The sequence below is a fragment of the Trachurus trachurus genome (assembly GCF_905171665.1).
Source record: "Trachurus trachurus genome assembly, chromosome: 6".
Taxonomy (NCBI): Eukaryota; Metazoa; Chordata; class Actinopteri; order Carangiformes; family Carangidae; genus Trachurus; species Trachurus trachurus.
In genome coordinates, this window is record NC_139897.1 from 31188637 (window position 1) to 31206637 (window position 18001).

Below are 18001 nucleotides of genomic sequence, written 5' to 3' on the forward strand. Positions count from 1 at the left end.
AATAATGTAATATTTACATAATTCATTGTCAAAATGCCTTGTAAACACTATATTAGACAGAATGTTTTATATTTTATATCTGTTTGTAATTTTTTTTTGTCATTTTTTAAATTATATTATTTGATAAAAAAAAGCGCCTCAGAGTAACTTATTGAGATGTCACAATGAGTTTTACACTTTGTGTATGAGATAATAAGGCTTCTTTTAATATAATATAATAAAATTTAATATTGTGCACATTTATTTGATCTTGCTAAATAATGGTTTTCCATCAATGTATGTAAACTGTTTCTGTGAATGTGTTTACAATTGTTGGTTATGGTTTAAAAAGTGTAAAAAACTGATTTAATATCCCAGTTATTAACATTTTATCTTTTATAAGTGTAACCTTCACCCTATAAAGTGGTACCAAAATCTTTAAACTACTTGAAACCTGACGTTAATAAGTGAACAGCTGTTTAAAACTGTTGTTTGTAACGTAACACCGATGAGACTAGTAGCAGTAAAGTGGACAACGTGGATCCTGTCACATGAGGCCGATGCGTTTATGGACCCAGAGAACAGATGGACGTTTCAGCGCTGACTGACAACCAGACGACCACACTTTGTTGTTGGGTAGTCAGTCGGCTCAAAAACACCAACCACCGCCCCCCGCCCCTCCGTCGTCCATTCTCCTCAGAGGTCAGAGGTCGGAGGGCCCGCGGGGTCGTCTGAGACATGACACTGACTGCTTTATTATCTAAAAATAAAGACATGATGGAAATCTACCTTCATACAATGTAGGACCCTCAAGTCATGGGTTAAAGTCACGTGAGAGAGAGGGAAAACTTTAGAAATAAAAAAGACTCTTGATTTGTTTTATGGATCTATTAGATTTCATTGTATAAATAAGGAATCATCACAACAAAGCAGATGAAGAGCCGTTAAAACAAACAGATTACAGCAAATAATTATGTTAATTATGATCAGGGGTGTTTTTACAGCACATTGTGATGTCAGAGTGAAATTGATTTTAGCTCTATTAGAATCAGAAAATAGATTAAGTTTGCTTCCTCCACAAAGAACAAAGATTATGATGGGGACAAATATGAATTTTAAAAATATATAAACAAGCATATAAACATAAAGAGAATATATGATTATTAATATGTATGAAGTCTTGAGCTATGTAAAAAAGAACAAAAAAAACATTAAAGTGACCCTGACCTTTGATCTCTGACCATCAACGTCTAATCAGTTCTTTCATCTCAAAGCGTTCATGAGATAAACTTTCACTGACTGACATAAGCAAACAAATATGAAAAAAACCCGTTATTTTCTTTGTGCTACAATTAGGCTATATAATGTGTTTTAAATATCATAAAATCATCAGTGCCTAATGCTAATATTGAATTTCCATTCATTATGAACATTCACATTTACAATAAAAACAAAATATGTAACATTTAGCCTATATATGAAACCTATTTGAATCTGGAACAGTTTCATATAACACGTATTTATTTGTGACCCATACAAATATGTTTATGTATGTATACAGTATATAAAGCCTCATTAATATGAACTGATGTTATAAACAGCTGAGTTCAAATATCTGAAACCAGTTTCCCAGAATAAGAAAACTTAATATGAATAAACAAAAAGAAGTTGCTTTAATAAGTGTACGTGCAAATTAAATCTAGGCTATAGGCTATTATAAGGTTGAAAGTTGTTTTGCCAAAGAAAACTCATCATATGGATATTTTTTGCACACCGGGACAGATGTGTCACATTTCTTCATGTTAAAGACAGGAGTGTAGGCTATTGGTCTCATCTTCACCAGCTGAGCGACTCCATGGCGCCACCTTGTGTCCGGACGCGGTAACGTGTCAGTGGGAGGAGTCTGCAGCTCTGCCTCGGCCGCTGGTGGTGAAGTCCATAAACAACGACCTGGATTTCTTCCACACACACTGAGTCCGAGTCCACGCACCGAGACACCGAGTCCAACAACACCTAGAGACACCCACGGAGACCACCCGGCAGAGCGCGAGGACACAGCTGCACACATCTGTCCTATGTGAGTAAACTTGACACTTATAATGACTTCTTATGGACTTTAGACTCGTGTTGACGCGCATGCGGGGATCTGTGCCACTCGTACTAGTATTACTACAAACACACAACTGTTTCTAATGTATTTAAATCCCATTAGAAACAACATTAGAAATAGTTAATGCCACTCTACTGACACAGGAGGTGAAGTTAAACAACCTCAATGAACCTCGGATCAGGTTAAACCACATGCACAACTGTAGGACTACTGTGGCCAATGTGCATACTACAACTACCAGTACTTAAATTATGAACCTTGAAAAAAACTGAATACGGAAAGATAGCCTACACAAATAGATGCGTTTGAGATAAGATAAGATAAGATAAGATAAGATAAGATAAGATAAAATAAATCTTTATTTATCAATGGAGACATTTACAAATCACAGCAGCTCAGGCACAGAGGTAGAAAAAAACTCGATAGGAAACAGGGAAATAAATAAAAGCACAGATACAAGAAGGAAAAATGTGTTGAAGAAAAAAAAAACAATTTATATATCTACATGTGTGTGTGTGTGTGTGTGTGTTGTTAGATTTATATATATATTCGTTCATACCAATCAATCAATCAAACTTTATTTATAAAGCACTTTCATACATTGATATATAACATTAATATACAGTATATGTTGATATCACGTTATAAACCAAAAGAGTCCAAAAGTCTGAGAACAGTTTCCCTGAGCAGGTAGATGGACGTATAAATGTAAAACTGTTGAAAAATGTATAATACAAACATCTGCGATTCCATTTTTTCCATATGTAATTGACAAAATATATACATTAAATACATATTTGGTATAAACGTATGGAGGCGTAGCCATCAGGCTTTTTAATTCTTTGGTAAATGGTAGATGAGCTGACAGACAAATGAATTAATAAAGAAATAAAGTCATTTGTATATGGATTCATCATTTGAATATATGTACAAATTTGAAGTTTTGGTTTGTAATGACAATATATTCCAAACATTGTTAATATATTAGTAAGAACATTGACATAGGGTTAGGTTAGCATAAGATTTGATTGGCTGAACTGCATTCACCATCTTCTGCTGTTGTTTTTCATACTGTGTCCAATCAAATGGGTTTGGTTTGTGTTTTGTCTCCGGTTGTTTCATCAGTTTACTCGGTTCAGGATGGACAGGAAGCAGTTTTGTGTGAAGCTGTCGGTCCAGCCGACCAGAGGACTCATGGACGAGAAGTTTGTTGTCCTGGTCCAGAATGTCCCACCTGGTCTCCAGGTGACCGTCCACGCCTCCCACCAGTGTGAGGACGGACACAGCTGGGAGGGGTTCGGTCACTACAACGCCGACGCTTCTGGGACTGTGAACGGTAAGTGGTTCAGTACAGGAAAAATTCATCTAGAAACGTTTGAAGGTTCAGAAACATTTGTGAGAGAATTGACAACAAAATAAGAAAAACTGTTTGACCTTTTTACTCCCCAGTGACAGAGGATCCCAGTCTGGGGGGGACGTATTCTGGGGTTGAAGCGATGGGTCTTCTGTGGAGCCTCAGACCGGTTCCAGGCAGCAAACCTGGGCTAAGGTACACTAACCAGGACAAAACTGTTCAGGTTATTCACATCAGTACCTGGATCAGTTATCAATATCAGATCTGATTCTCCTATGATCCTTTAGGATGAGGAAGATGAACGTCCAGACTCCCATGGAAGTCACGATCTCAGTGTACCAGGGTCACCAGACTGAGGGCTTCATGGACCAGGCGCCATTGGCCAGTGTGGTGGTGGAGCGCTGGTACATGGCGCCGGGTGTCCGAAGGATCCCGATCACTCAGGACAACCTCAGTGCGACCCTTTTCCTGCCCTCAGGTAGGACCAGAGGAGTGTCTGGAGGGATGTAGAGTCGTAGTGTGTGGTTGGCAACAAAAACTAGACAAACATCAACCACCCAACCTAAATTGGAAGCTTGTACTGTGGGAAAAACCAATGAAAACCATCTGTCTTTTGGGTTTTCACTTGTCTGAAGGGTGACACTTTTCCTGCCCTCATGTAGGACCGGGGGAGAGTCTGGAGGGAGGGAGGCTGTAGATGGGTAGTCATCACCGTAGCTTTACAGTAGTAGGAGCCACATGAGTGGGGGTAGGGCCTACTGAGGAAGAAAAGGAAGGGGACCCAGCATTGAGCATTGTGGAACCTCTGTTACCAGTTTCCTTGGTTCAGAACTTGACAGATTTTAACAGAAAGATGTGAAACGTACATGATCATCGTCTTCATCATCTTTGTTGTTCTGACTTGTCTGAAGGACCTGGACCCTCCCCCGGCATCCTGGACCTTTGGGGAGGTGGAGGGAAGTTGGTGGAGTACCGGGCCGCGTTGTTTGCTTCCCATGGCTTCGCCTCCCTGGCTCTTGACTACCTGACTCCTAAAATCACCATGGAAACTGGGAAGATGGTCGACAATGAGTACTTTGAGGTGACTATATAAGTGAGCGTTTGGGCGGATTGAAGCTATCCTAAAGTTTGTAGCGTTTATTTAAGATAAGAACCTTTGGATAAGGAGATAGTCATCTGGTATGACTTTTCCCCTAAATCAGGTCTGGAATCACCTTAAGTAACCAGACAGTTAAGACAGTCAGACTCTGTCAACAATAAGGTAGTTATTTGGGGTAAATGTCACCTGTTATCTTCATGTGTGTGTGTTTATATGTCAATATAACCATTGCTCAACCAAAGGTTCATTCACCTTTACAAAGACGCTCATTCACTCAGACCAGACACTGCTCAAGATTTGTGCCTTGACAGACGAGTCCTGCTGATTTGAATTAATGTAAAATCAGTTTATATGTATCATTAGTATGTCTGTCTAAATATCCCGGAGCGTAGCACAGCGATCAGATCAGGCCGTTTTATTTTATCATCTTTTCTGTGCAAATAACCACATGAACAAGTGTAACTGACAAACCAGTAATGAGCAGAAAATCAACACAAAAGAAGTCTTCCAACAATCCAGAGCTGTAAAACAGCCAGTCCAATTATTGACACTGAAAACACAGGATCAGATCTTGCTATTGGTCTTAGCACTTTCTAAATGAAGGATTCAAGTTCAATGCCAATTAACTTATTGTGCAAGTAATGTTAAGTTTAAGAGATAAAATGTATTTTACAACCAAGAACATGATTGCACAACATCCTATGACAATGAGTGGACAGTTCAGAGTCAAAGAATAAATCCAGATTACAGCAGCCTGCTTCACACTGATAGATCGGCTGCCAAGATCTGAAGAGAGCTGGTTTATGGAGGCATGAGGCCACTTGCCGGTACAAAGACTTCACATTTGAGCTGTGAACCATCAAAAGTTCAGTGACATGATATGATGGCAATATGAACACCAGTAGTCCAGAACAGAGTGCTTTAATGGTCTTGGTGATGGTAGTACACATTATAACTGGTCTCTGTCCCTGCTGCAGGCAGCCTACAGAGTCCTGCAGCAGCATCCTCAGGTCCTCGGCAGCAGGATCGCCATGTTGGGTCTTTCCTTTGGCACAAGTATCACCCTCAAAATGGCTGCGTACTCCCAAGTTGTAAAGGTAAAAGAAATTTGAAATAAAAGGAAACCGTTTGTTCACCTTCAACCCAAAGGTCATTTAAACCTCTGCTGCTTCCTGAAAAGGAAATAGTTTGGCAATAGTTTTGAATGATTATCTTTTCTAACTTATGTATTCTTTTGAATTATAGCGGCAAACCACAAATGGCCATTGAAAGTTCAAATTAATTTAATCTATTTTCTAAATAACCCAACAATTGACCTTCAAGTATTCAGAATACTACAAATAGGCCTAATGAAAAGACAAATTGTTACAGGAGCTTGATGTTTTTCTTGTATTCATATTCAACAGCTCCGGTGTGCGGTGTGTATTAGTGGGAGTCACGTCCAGCCTGTTGACGGGTCTGTGGAAGAAATACTTAGTCACTTTAATAAGTAAGTTGATCTGTCGTCAGTTACTTTTTCACTACCATCTGTTGTCATCTTGTTCTCAGAGGGTATACAGTGATCTTTCCTCCAGTACTATCCTCAGGACAAACATCATGACTAATCTCAAATCTGAAACACTCACAAATTCATAGAAAACCAAGTAAACTCAACAAAGTCAAATATTGATGAAAATGTTGTAAATGTGAAAAAACTAAAAAAAAACTCATTGAAAAGATGAGAGAATGACTATGATGTTCAGCTGAGTTCATGTGGCAACTCACTGAACGCACAGTTTCAATGAATTTACAACTTAAAAAATGATTGAAATGTAAATTGCATTATGTTTTAAACGTACACCAGCCACTGTTAGCTGCAGACTGTGCTGTTCGTAGATTAACGGTCGAATTAGCATGTTTGCTCCTGTAGCTTGCTAGCTTGATTAGCCTTTAGCTAAATGTGTATAAGGTTGGTGATTCAACTTCAGTGGATCAAAAATCTCAAACAACTTACACTTAGTTGTGTAATGATAAATGTGAAGCTGGGGTAACTGCATGTTAATCAAACACCAGCTAATTTGATTTACATAGCAGAAGTTGTCATTTGTATAGCCAAGTATTAGCTGCTCTTAGTTTGTAATCATGACTTCCACAGATTGAGAGGATTTAGTCATAGAGAGATGACACCTGTTTGTGTCCAATCAGAAATGCTGCAAAGACTCGCTTCAACGAGGAGAACCAGGCGATCTGGAAAGGCCTGCTGCTGCCCATCCCCACCGACCCCGAGTTCAAAGTGGATGTGAGTAGCCTACCACTTGGCCACAATGACTCTGTCTTATTCTTTTTTTTGTCCCAACAAAAGTACATTATGTGTATAATTTCCCTGAAATCCTATTTGTTTCATAGGTGAAACTGTGATGTGGATCAGATAATGTTCCCATTCTGAAATCTGAAATCTCCAAAAAAACTTAGCTGATTTAACTTAAGTAATGTCTCAGGTACATGATGGACAAAGGTCTGAACTGTTGCTGCTGTTTGTCTCTGAGCAGATGGGACGAGTCCAGTGTCCTCTATTGTTGGTCGTAGGTGAAGACGATCAGAACTGGCCCGCCTACGAGTCTGCGATGGATGTGAGTTCATTGACACGACGACTTCATGTGTGAATGATCATTTACTTTGTCTGATTAGAAAGTAAGATGGAGGAAACTGGGTCAACACTAATGTGGAAAATATGAATTGAAGTAGCTGCAGTTGTATCAAAAATAATTTTAATTTTAAAAATGATAATCCTTTTTCTCTTTTCTTCCCTTTTTCTCGCACTATACAAATGTAAATACAAATGTACCACCCGTATTTAAGTATTGAAGATAGAAAGTAAAACCAAACATGTATCCAATGTGAGATAATGTTTGAACTTTATGTTTTCCAGATGAAGGAGATGATGGAGCGAGCAGGAAACAGCCACCTGCTGACCGTCCTGTCGTACCCGAACGCCGGTCACCTGATCGAACCCCCGTTCACGCCGCACGCCCGAGCCAGCACCTTCAGAACTGTCAACACTCGTCAGTTGTGTAGGTTTACCTTCAGACTGAGAAGCTGCAGACGGAGACACAAACTCTTTGGCTTCAGGTCTTTAAGTGTTGACGACTGTCTCTGCTGTCCTTTGTCTCTGCAGTGGTGGCTCTATGGGGCGGAGAGACGGCGGCTCACTCTGGTGCTCAGGAGGACGCCTGGAGGAAGATGCTGGTCTTTCTGAGGGAGAACCTGTACGGTGGCAGGAACCCTGGTGCAGCATCGTCTGCTAACCTGTAGTCACGGTGACAGACAACAGAGACGATGAGATGGTTCAAGCACTTTTATGGAACTTTAATGGAATCAACAGCACAAAAGATTAACAATATTTGTTTGATAACCAGCACTTTAATCAGAACCGCTGTGCACTTGTGTATTCAGTTATCCTGTAGATACAGGCCAAACAAAAGCAGGAGAATGAAGTGGATCACTGTGAGAGGAACTGCTTGTTTCATGGTCGGACGATGGTCACTGGTCATTTGTGTAATATTCTGATCAGTTTCTTTTCAGAAAGCGCTCAACATGCTGCACCTTAACAGAATGTATATGAAATAAACACACATTTTCTGGAGTAGCAGCATTTTGAGGCCACCCGGGGCCACTTTAGTAAGTCACATATCTTTAACTGGACTTCTTTCTTGGTTGTTTGAAGACGATTCACCTTTCGTCTAAAAGACTTCTTTAGTTGGTATGGGAGTCCCAGCTATTTAACTTTAGTGGGGGGGAAACACCTTGGAAGTAAAATGCACTGATATGTTATGTTTGGAAAAAAATCTCCTAAATCGAAACACAACATCCCAGTACATTGCAAACCCAACAACACTCAGACAAAAATGACCTAATCCAAAGGACAAAACACCAAGACACAAACTTAGCAACGTTGCGTATGCAGTCCAATGCAGTGAGGAGTGCTCCTACCAAGATAAACCAAACAGCCACTCCACAAGCACATGGCACAACAGGAGAATGAGCTGTTCAGGACAGGACTCAGTTGTTCTTTTTATCTGTCCAACCGTCATTTATATCATGTCCTTCCAGTAGTTGAGTGCGAGCGTGGCTGTATTTGGTTCGGCCAGGTCTTCTGTGGTGAACATCTTATGAGATGTTTGAAGGGGGTCCACTGCGCTCAGGGATGATCCCTCTCTCCATTCATTGGACTGGCTGGCTGCCTACCTTGGCTGTTTCACTGTTGGAGACATTTGCTGACCCTGGCATTGGCTGGGCTAGACTCAGGACATCTTTACTTCACTTTGTTATGGATCCCCATTCTGTCTGTGGTGTCCAAGAAGCTGCTCCAGGTGCCTTTGGCTTGCTTTCTCCATCCAGCTTGGGTGGTAATTGCTCTCTGGATGTAAGGGGGAGCAATGCCTGAGAGACCAAAGACAAAGGGTACTGTGGTCATTTTAATGCACCAAGTCACTATCCTGCGGGTTTCATTGAGGATAGGGCTTGGCTGTGTATCTGCATTTAAAGGAGAAAAGTCAATCCTTTGAAGAGTTCAATGTTCACATCCTGGAAAGGAAGGATAGTTGGTTTGGGAGAGGTGTTTAGGAAGCCATCTATATCTAGTTGTCCAGGATAACGACTCAACAACAACTCACTTGAGTCTTTTTTCCACTACAGAAGTTCCTGGTAAAATTTAGGAGGCAGGAACTTCAAAGGTGCGCCCACTCACTCGGCCGTCCAGGCCGTTGTGTGTCCACTGCAGAGTAGAACCTGTATAGGTACTTCCAAGTACCCATTCCAAGGCAGGGATTTGTTTATTTGTTAAAGTTCTTGGAGATGGTCCTTCTGGGGTGTTTCCTGCTATAGTTCCACAGGGGTATTTCCCTGGCCCTGGAAAATTACCCTGAAGTGGTGTTTCTCCCCACTAAGGTTAAATACCTGGGACTCCCCAACCATTTTTTTTAGAAATGAAGAAGCCTTTTGGATGAACGGTGAAACGTCTTCAAGCAACCAAGGAAAGAAGTCCGGTTGCCTTCGATTCAGCACTTAAAGACTACGATGACCTTGGCCACCTAAGAACCTCCACAGACACGGATCAAAGCACTTCTGTCTGTCTATCTGTCTATGTCAACATTCCAGGTTGTGATGACGTCTCACTCTTGTTTCTTTGACTTCGAATGTACTTTGGACAAATTGATCCACCATATGAAGGTGATATAATTGACTAATGTAATTTTAATAAATGACAGTAAAAAACACAACATGTTTCAAAGTTTATTTGATTTATGTAGTCTGAGCAGCAATGCAAACCACAAATATATTCAGTTTACCATGATACACAACAGAAAGTCAGACGGGGAACAGTAAATCCATCCATTATGTATCTGTTTCAAAATCACACTGATGGTTCCGAGGATTTTCTCAAAAAGACTTCTGCTACTTGTTTGATGAAAATGAAGAATTTAAACCCCTAATACAGAAACTGGATCGATCCTCAACTGTAAAATACATATTTATTACCCACTACGAACATTAACAGTCAATTTTTTAGACCTCTTTTTAACAATTTTCAAGCCGATGTGCATTAGGGTTAGGGTTAGGGTTGGTTTCACCTGACTGAAATGTGGCGTTTCAGTTGTGTCATGGCACCACCATGTGTCCAAACTAAGTGTTGTTTTTTTGGGGAGGAGACAGAGGCTCAGACAGTTTAATTGCCAATTCCCTCCAGACTGGCACACAAACTGTGACAACTTTGTTTCCAGACTCATAGACAAGCTCAAGGTCAGGAGATTGACGACAGCTTTGATCTGCTCTCTGCTTTTACAGTAAGTAATTAATGGGATAAACGGCAAATGAACTTTGATAGAGAATGAATTGTTTTAATGAATTAGATTAATTAGATTTAGAATTAGATCTGCTTAATGGCAGAACTGTAAGTTCTTTACTAATTCAACCGGTTTTTACCTACTTTTTTTTTTGTATAGTTTTACTGTTTTATTACTTTTATTTTTTCACTCTTGATCATATAATTCTTTTTTATATGCAATGTAGCACTCTAGTTTATTTATGTATTGTTGGTTTTATTCTATTGGTTTAGTTTTTCTCTGTTGAACCACAGCGCACATAGCACTTTAACTTAAAGAGCTGCTGATCTGATCAGTTCTACAGACTGTTTTTACTGACCTATTTGTAATAGAGTGGAAGCACCCTTCACTGTTTTGAGTGCTTGTTAAAGGTGTGAAAGTATTTTGTATGGATGTCTCGTATGTCTTGTGTATGCAGTGGCTCCGAGCCCAAAACAAATTTCCCTTCGGGACAATAAAGTACAATCCAATCCAATCCAATCCAATCCAATTACTTCTCTGGACCAACTGCAAATGTTAGTATCTGTTGTCTTTCTATTGTTGTTTATCATCGTCTGATAGTTTGTGTTTTGTCTCTGGTTGTTTCATCAGTTTACTTGGTTCAGGATGGACAGGAACCAATTTGGTGTGAAGCTGTCGGTCCAGCCATCCAGAGGACTTATGGACGAGAAGTTTGTTGTCCTGGTCCAGAATGTCCCAGCTGGTCTCCAGGTGACCGTCCATGCCTACCACCAGTGTGAGGACGGACACCACTGGGAGGGGTTCGGTCACTACAATGCTGAAGCTACCGGGGATGTGAATGGTATGTTGTTCAGAAATGTTCTTAATGCTAAAATTCTGATACATAATTGTAATAATAATAATAATTTACTGTAAGTTCTCAACTGTAAGCGCATTTACTAATAATAATTTCAACAATTAAGTCAACAGTCTTCATGAGGCAGCTTGCAGCTATAATGGATAATTCTTAGCAAATAAGTCAGCCATTTAAAAAACAGGAATCTACTCAAGATGTCAGACTGCCCTTTAAGTAAATATTTGACACAATGAAGCCTTCAAGGATCACCACTCTTTACTTCCCAGTGTCAGAGGATCCCAGTCTGGGGGGGACGTATTCTGGGGTTGAAGCGATGGGTCTTCTGTGGAGCCTCAGACCGGTTCCAGGCAGCAAACCTGGACTCAGGTACACCAACCAGGTCAAAACGGTTCAGGTGATTCATATCAGTACCTGGATCAATTATCAATATCAGATCTGATTCTTCCATGATCCTTCAGGATGAGGAAGCTGAACGTCCAGACTCCCATGGAGGTCACAATCTCAGTGTACCAGGGTCACCAGACTGAGGGCTTCATGGACCATGTGCCGTTGGCCAGTGTGGTGGTGGAGCGCTGGTACATGGCGCCGGGGGTCCGGAGGATCCCGATCACTGAGGACAACCTCAGCGCGACCCTTTTCCTGCCCTCAGGTAGGACCGGAGGAGAGTCTGGAGGGATGCAGAGTCGTAGTGTGTGGTTGGCAAGAAAAACTAGACAGGAAGGAAAGAGAAACGGCGCACACTCAACTCAACAAGTGCAAGAAATTTATTTGACAGTGTCTCGGCCAGTACAAGGTCTTTGTCAAGTCTTGGCAAAGGCCTTGTACTGGCTGAAACGTTGGAGTTGAGTGCACTTGGAGTTGAGTGTGCACCTTTTCTCTTTCCATCGCCAGCACCTCTACAAGAACTATGGTGTGCATTTGTTTCTCATCTCAACAAAAACTATATAAACATCAACCACCCAAGCTAAATTGGTAGTTTGTAATGTGGGAAAAACCAATGGAAACCATCTGTCTTTTGGGTTTTTACTTGTCTGAAGGACCCGGACGTTTCCCCGGCATCCTGGACCTTTGGGCAGCTGGAGGGAAGTTGGTGGAGTGCCGGGCAGCGTTGTTGGCCTCCCACGGCTTCGCCTCCCTGGCTCTTAACTTCCTGACTCCTAAAATCACCATGGAAACCGGGAAGATGGTGGCCAACGAGTACTTTGAGGTAAACCGAAAGAACATCCTATAAGTGGACATTTAGACAGGTTAACGTTATCCTAAATTTCTTATTTTTGGTTGAGTCACACCCTGTTAGTATGGTTGACTTTAGGGGAGCTGGAAGCTGCCAGGACAACTGCCTGTTATCTGGATGTGTGTGTGTTTTATGTGTCAATGAAACCATCATGATGTTGAATTCATAGACTAGTAGAGGAAGCATCAGAGTCATGCCCTGGCATAGCCTACGAGTTTTCCTAATCTCAATTTAGGTGAACCCAATTTAGATGTATCATTAGTACTTTTGTGAGTAAATATCCCAGAGCAAAGCACAGAGATCAGTTCAGGCTGTTTTATTTAATCGTCTTGTCCGTGTAAATAACCACATGAACAAGTGCAAATGAGATGGTGCCTGGCAAACCAGTAATGAAAGGCTTTAAACACAGAATATAGTCTTCCAACAATCCAAAGCTGTACAAAACAGCCAGTACAAATATTGACACTAACCACAGGATCAGATCCTGCTTTTGGTCTTGATACTTTCTAAATGAAGGAGTAATTTTCAATTATAAAAAAAGTTTAGTTTCTTTTCAAGAACATGATTGAACAAAATCGTCGGACAATGCCAAAGTATGTTAATGGTCTTGGTGATGATAGTCCTCATTATAACTGGTCTCTGTCCCTGCTGCAGGCGGCCTACAGAGTCCTGCAGCAGCATCCTCAGGTCCTCGGCAGCAGGATTGCCATGTTGGGTCTTTCCTTTGGTGCAAGTATCACCTTCAAAATGGCTGCGTACTCCCAAGTTGTGAAGGTAAGACAAGTCCTAACATTGGTCAAATGGAAACACTGATTTCACTTGTATTTCTGTGCTGAACCAGTGGGAATGGTTCTTACAGCTGGACTATTCATTGATCCAAAGGTTTTTGATCAGTATTGTTTCCTATAAAACAAATAGTTTGGCAATCTAAATGAATTTTGTTCTTATAATGTTAATTGTATTTTGTGTCAGCTCAGGTGTGCAGTGTGTATCAGTGGGAGTCATGTCCAGCCTGTTGACGGATCTGTGGAACAATTACTTGATTACTGTCGCCAGTAAGTTCATCTGTTTTCAGTTACTGATCACGTTCCTTCATCCCAGAGTATCAGCCATGTAGGTAAAAAATTCAGGTTTTGAAATAAAATTCTGATATTTTCCAAGCAACCATGACTCCAAAGTTTTGTCATTTTTTAAAAATGAACATGAAAACGTTTCCATGCCCTGTAGGCTCAATTTTCACAATAAATCAAACATCTGTGTGGATCGTTTGTGTAGGTCAGTCTGAAGATGCTCTGTAGCAAGTTTGGTGTCAATTGAGCAACAATTGAGTTTAATAAGTTTTACAGTTTTTGATGGACTTCATAATTTGCAACAGGTTTAAATGTACCAAAGTTTCTTCAGTATTGGGGCTACATTTGGGTGAAAGTTGCAAATCTGTTGCACATATATGTATATTTGTTAGACTTTAGAGGCCTGCTGTAGCGCCACCATCAGGATTATTGACCTGTTTTTGCAGTTGAGGTAATCTGGCATGGGACTGGACCTTTATGCAAAGTTTGGTGATTTTTTGCACATGGCAAGTAGGATTTCCTCAGAAGAAGAAGAAGAAAGAAGAAGAACATGCAGGATAACAAGAGGGTCCTGGCAGTGAAGGTTTCCCAGCCCCTAATAAAAAAAACTACATGAAATGAGTCCTTTAGTAAAAGCTAAACAAATAGATACAATTTATGAGGGATACAGGGATTAATATTTAAAGTCAAAATAATGCGTCTGAATGGTCACAGGAAGACGCCTGTGTATGTTAATTAAACACCAGCTAATTAATCATCTTTGCTATTGCCTCTTAAAACAAAGTGCTGCATTATTGTTCAGGTGAAACAGGCCATAATACTATAACAGGACATGTTAGACTTTAGCTAGACTAGACTAAAGAACGTCAGTGTAGATGCAGACACACACAACACAATGACAACAACTCATCACATGGCATACAACAGACAGCAAGCACAGCACAGAAGTTAGAAGACTGTATAAATTAAGAGGTAATGACTGCAGAGACAGCTGAGACGTTGACTTGAGACATGGTTTTGGTAGAATTTAGTCAATTTAGTTTCTTGTGTTCTGATGACTAAGGTGAACCAACAAATCACATTAAAGCAGAAGTGAGTGATATATTTGTGTTAATATAAGTCTTAAATAGTTATATCTTCCGACAGCAATCACTTACATAGAGTGTTTGGACTGAAACACGGGTCTCTCAGTCCCTCTGCTCTGCTCTGAGCCGAGGAGAAAACATTTATCGTATCCTACAGTTTTTATCCAATGAGGAGAGAGAACGGCATGCAGGGCTGTGTGTGCAGCCAAGGAACGCCGTGAATGTGGCGACGTAGCGACGAGGACTGTTATGGTGCGTTCAAGGAAACTCGTATTTTTCCGACCGTGAAGTGGTACCAGTTCGATCTGGTACGAGTTCACCGGTCGGAAGTTACGAGTGGCCGTTATAGTGACTTTCACCGGTAAAACAGGTCGGAAAAACACGAGTGGGTTGCCTGGAACGCTACAAAGTCGTAAGTTGTGACTTGAAGCTGTAATTTCCGATTTCAAAAGCCGGCCTGGAACGCAGCATTAGCGAAAACGACCGGACCACTTACTTCTGCTTTAAGAGAAAGAACAGATTCAATACAAGCAGAATAAAGCATGCTCATTATGGTCCTATCAACATTGAAACTGGATAAAGAGAGATGTCACCTGTTTGTGTCCAATCAGAAATGCTGCAAAGACTCGCTTCAACGAGGAGAAGCAGGCGATCTCCAGAGACCTGCTGCTGCCCATCCCCACCGACCCCTCACTCAAAGTGAATGTGAGTATCACGTCAGAATGCGTCTGCCTTGTTCTTTTTGTCCCAGAAATTACCCATTAAAAGCATGTTTGTGTATAATTTACCTGAATCAAGGCTGTCCCATTATAAAGGGAACAGACTGTCTCTATTTTTTTCTTTCACCCATGATCAATATTTGGTTAAACTTTGATGTGGAAGTTCCTTTATTTTCTGGGCCAACTCTAAAAACCTTTAAAAACTTGCACTGAGTAATGTCTCAGGTACATGATGGACAAAGCAGGTCTGAACTTATGCTGTTTGTCTCTGGGCAGATGGGACGAGTCCAGTGTCCTCTATTGTTGGTCGTAGGTGAAGACGATCAGAACTGGCCCGCCTACGAGTCTGCAATGGATGTGAGTTCATTGACACGACGACTTCCTGTGTGAATGATCATTTAGTTTGTCTGATTAGAAAGTAAGATGGAGGAAATTGGATCAACACTAATGTGGGAAATATGTAGAAGTAAAACAGTAAGACATTAGGACATTAACTATTTCATGAGCTTTTTTAAAACTCAGCCATTTTATTGTTTTGAATTGAAGTAGCTGCAGTTGGGGAGCATACATCAGTCCGACTGCCCAAAAGTCCGGCTGCTCATTTCTCCGACTACCCATTCTACAGTGTTAAGGTTAGGTTAGGTTTAGGGTAAGGTTAAGGGTTAGGGCTACTGAAGTCGGAGAAATGGGAGGTCGGACTAATGGACGCAAAAATAAAGAAATGTATGGTCGGAGAAATGGGTAGTCGGACAAACATCATGCGCCCGCTTCAGTTGTTTCTTGTCCTTTCTTTCTCATTTGACAATGAAAACATCAAGAAAATACAAATGTATCACTCAACATGTATCCAATGTGAGATAATGTTTGAACTTCCTGTTTTCCAGATGAAGGAGATGATGGAGCGAGCAGGAAACAGCCACCTGCTGACCGTCCTGTCGTACCCGAACGCCGGTCACCTGATCGAACCCCCGTTCACACCGCACGCCCGAGCCAGCACCTTCAGAACTGTCAACACTCGTCAGTTGTGTAGGTTAACCTTCAGACTGAGAAGCTGCAGATGGAGACACAAACTCTTTGGCTTCAGGTCTTTAAGTGTTGACGACTGTCTCTGCTGACCTTTGCCTCTGCAGTGGTGGCTCTGTGGGGCGGAGAGACGGCGGCTCACTCTGGTGCTCAGGAGGACGCCTGGAGGAAGATGCTGGTCTTTCTGAGGGAGAACCTGTACGGTGGCAGGAACCCTGGTGCAGCATCTTCTGCTAACCTGTCGTCACGGTGACAGACAACAGAGATGATGGGTGAGAGGAGATGGTTCAAGCACTTTTATGGAACTTTAATCAATCAACAGCACAAAAGATTAACAATATTTGTTTGATAACACCCTGAACACTGTGCAGACATTTAACATTCCAGTTTGTGATGACGTCTCGCTCTTGTTTCTATGACTTTGAAAGTTCAAACTGGTCCTTTGGACAAATGTATCCACCATATGGATGTGATGTAACTGACTAATGAGATTTTAATAAATGAATGTGGGAAACAAAAACGAAGTTAACCTGTCACATAATTAATTCAATGCAAACCACAAATGTATTCAGTTTACAGTCATATCAATCAATCAATCAATCAATCAATCAATCAATCAATCAATCAATCAATCATTTAAAGTGCAAAATCACCATAGTACATCGTCTCAATACACCTTACAACAAAAACATGGCATCATAACAACATCCTCTGTCCTTAGACCCTCACATCGACTAAGGAAAAACTCCATGGAAAACCCTTTTAACAGGGAAAAAACCAGGAGAAACCTCATGGTGAGCAACAGAGGAGGGATCCCTCACCCAGGACGGGCAGACGTGCAGTAGATGTTGTTACAGACAAGAAAACAGTTTGCAACAGAGAATGTGAGAAACATGGAAATGTTAACAACAGCTGAAGAGGGAAGCTTCTGGTAGGCAAGGGAGACAGGGACAGCAGGCCATCATAATGGGAGGACTGGATGGCAGACAAGTTTTAAGACGGGACTTAAAAATTGCGGTGGATGTAGCGTCTCTGATGTCTTGTGGGAGGCCATTCCATAAGAAAGGTGCACGGTAGGAGAAGGCCCTACCAGCAGCTGATTTTTTTACTGATAGATCAGGGTCCGACGTTAAGGTTTTTTCGTACTTGCCCTGTCGGGCAAGTACTTTTCAAGTCTACTTGCCCCATCTAAATTCTTACTTGCCCTGCCTAGGTTTTTTTTTCTGGTTGTGTGGTGCATACTTTCGCTCATGACTTATATCTTACTAAAATCCTTCCTGTTGACTATACACAACACTTCTTTCTTCAGAAAGCAGTATTTATTATTATCTATAATTGCATTTAAATGGCAATCATTGCAGACATGTAAAATTAACTGCTATTTCACATTATTTGACCAGTAGCAGTTGCACCCTCCATGCCCTATCTGAACAGGTGAGCCACCTGTTTAATGCCCGATCACAGTTGAAATCTTGAACTGAAGGGCCTTTTAATGGCTAAAAACATTAACCTGGACAACATTTTAACAGATAGCTGGCTCCTCCAGTCAGATTTTATTCTTTTCATTGCATTCACATGCTGCAGTGGACAATTTAGCTTCAGTATTAATGCAGTATCTAAAAAATATATATATATTAGAAAAGACCAATT

The 18001-nt window shown here is 41.0% G+C and overlaps 1 protein-coding gene across 1 annotated transcript; it reads left to right on the forward strand.

Annotated features, from left to right (window-relative positions):
* Window positions 1–1880: 1880 nt before the first annotated feature.
* Window positions 1881–16706, forward strand: LOC310987942 (uncharacterized protein). The gene is made up of 21 exons (XM_083974411.1): window positions 1881–2056; window positions 3215–3425; window positions 3539–3638; window positions 3731–3921; window positions 4355–4524; window positions 5520–5639; window positions 5949–6031; window positions 6727–6820; window positions 7071–7151; window positions 7451–7592; window positions 7697–7829; window positions 11009–11205; window positions 11487–11586; window positions 11679–11869; window positions 12258–12427; window positions 13109–13228; window positions 13427–13509; window positions 15221–15314; window positions 15605–15685; window positions 16213–16354; window positions 16459–16706. The coding sequence occupies exons 2-21, from the start codon at window positions 3230–3232 to the stop codon at window positions 16602–16604; spliced, it is 2634 nt and encodes an 877-aa protein (XP_083830537.1). The 5' UTR covers window positions 1881–2056; window positions 3215–3229; the 3' UTR covers window positions 16605–16706.
* The last annotated feature ends 1295 nt before the right edge of the window (window positions 16707–18001 follow it).

What these genes read in the sequence shown, in the direction of transcription:
- LOC310987942 (XM_083974411.1), top strand. Translation starts at nt 3,230, where the DNA reads ATGGACAGGAAGCAGTTTTGTGTGAAGCTGTCGGTCCAGCCGACCAGA. An exon ending in GACCCTTTTCCTGCCCTCAG is followed by an intron (nt 11,870 to 12,257) that starts GTAGGACCGGAG and finishes ACTTGTCTGAAG; the next exon opens with GACCCGGACGTTTCCCCGGC. An exon ending in ACCCCTCACTCAAAGTGAAT is followed by an intron (nt 15,315 to 15,604) that starts GTGAGTATCACG and finishes GTCTCTGGGCAG; the next exon opens with ATGGGACGAGTCCAGTGTCC.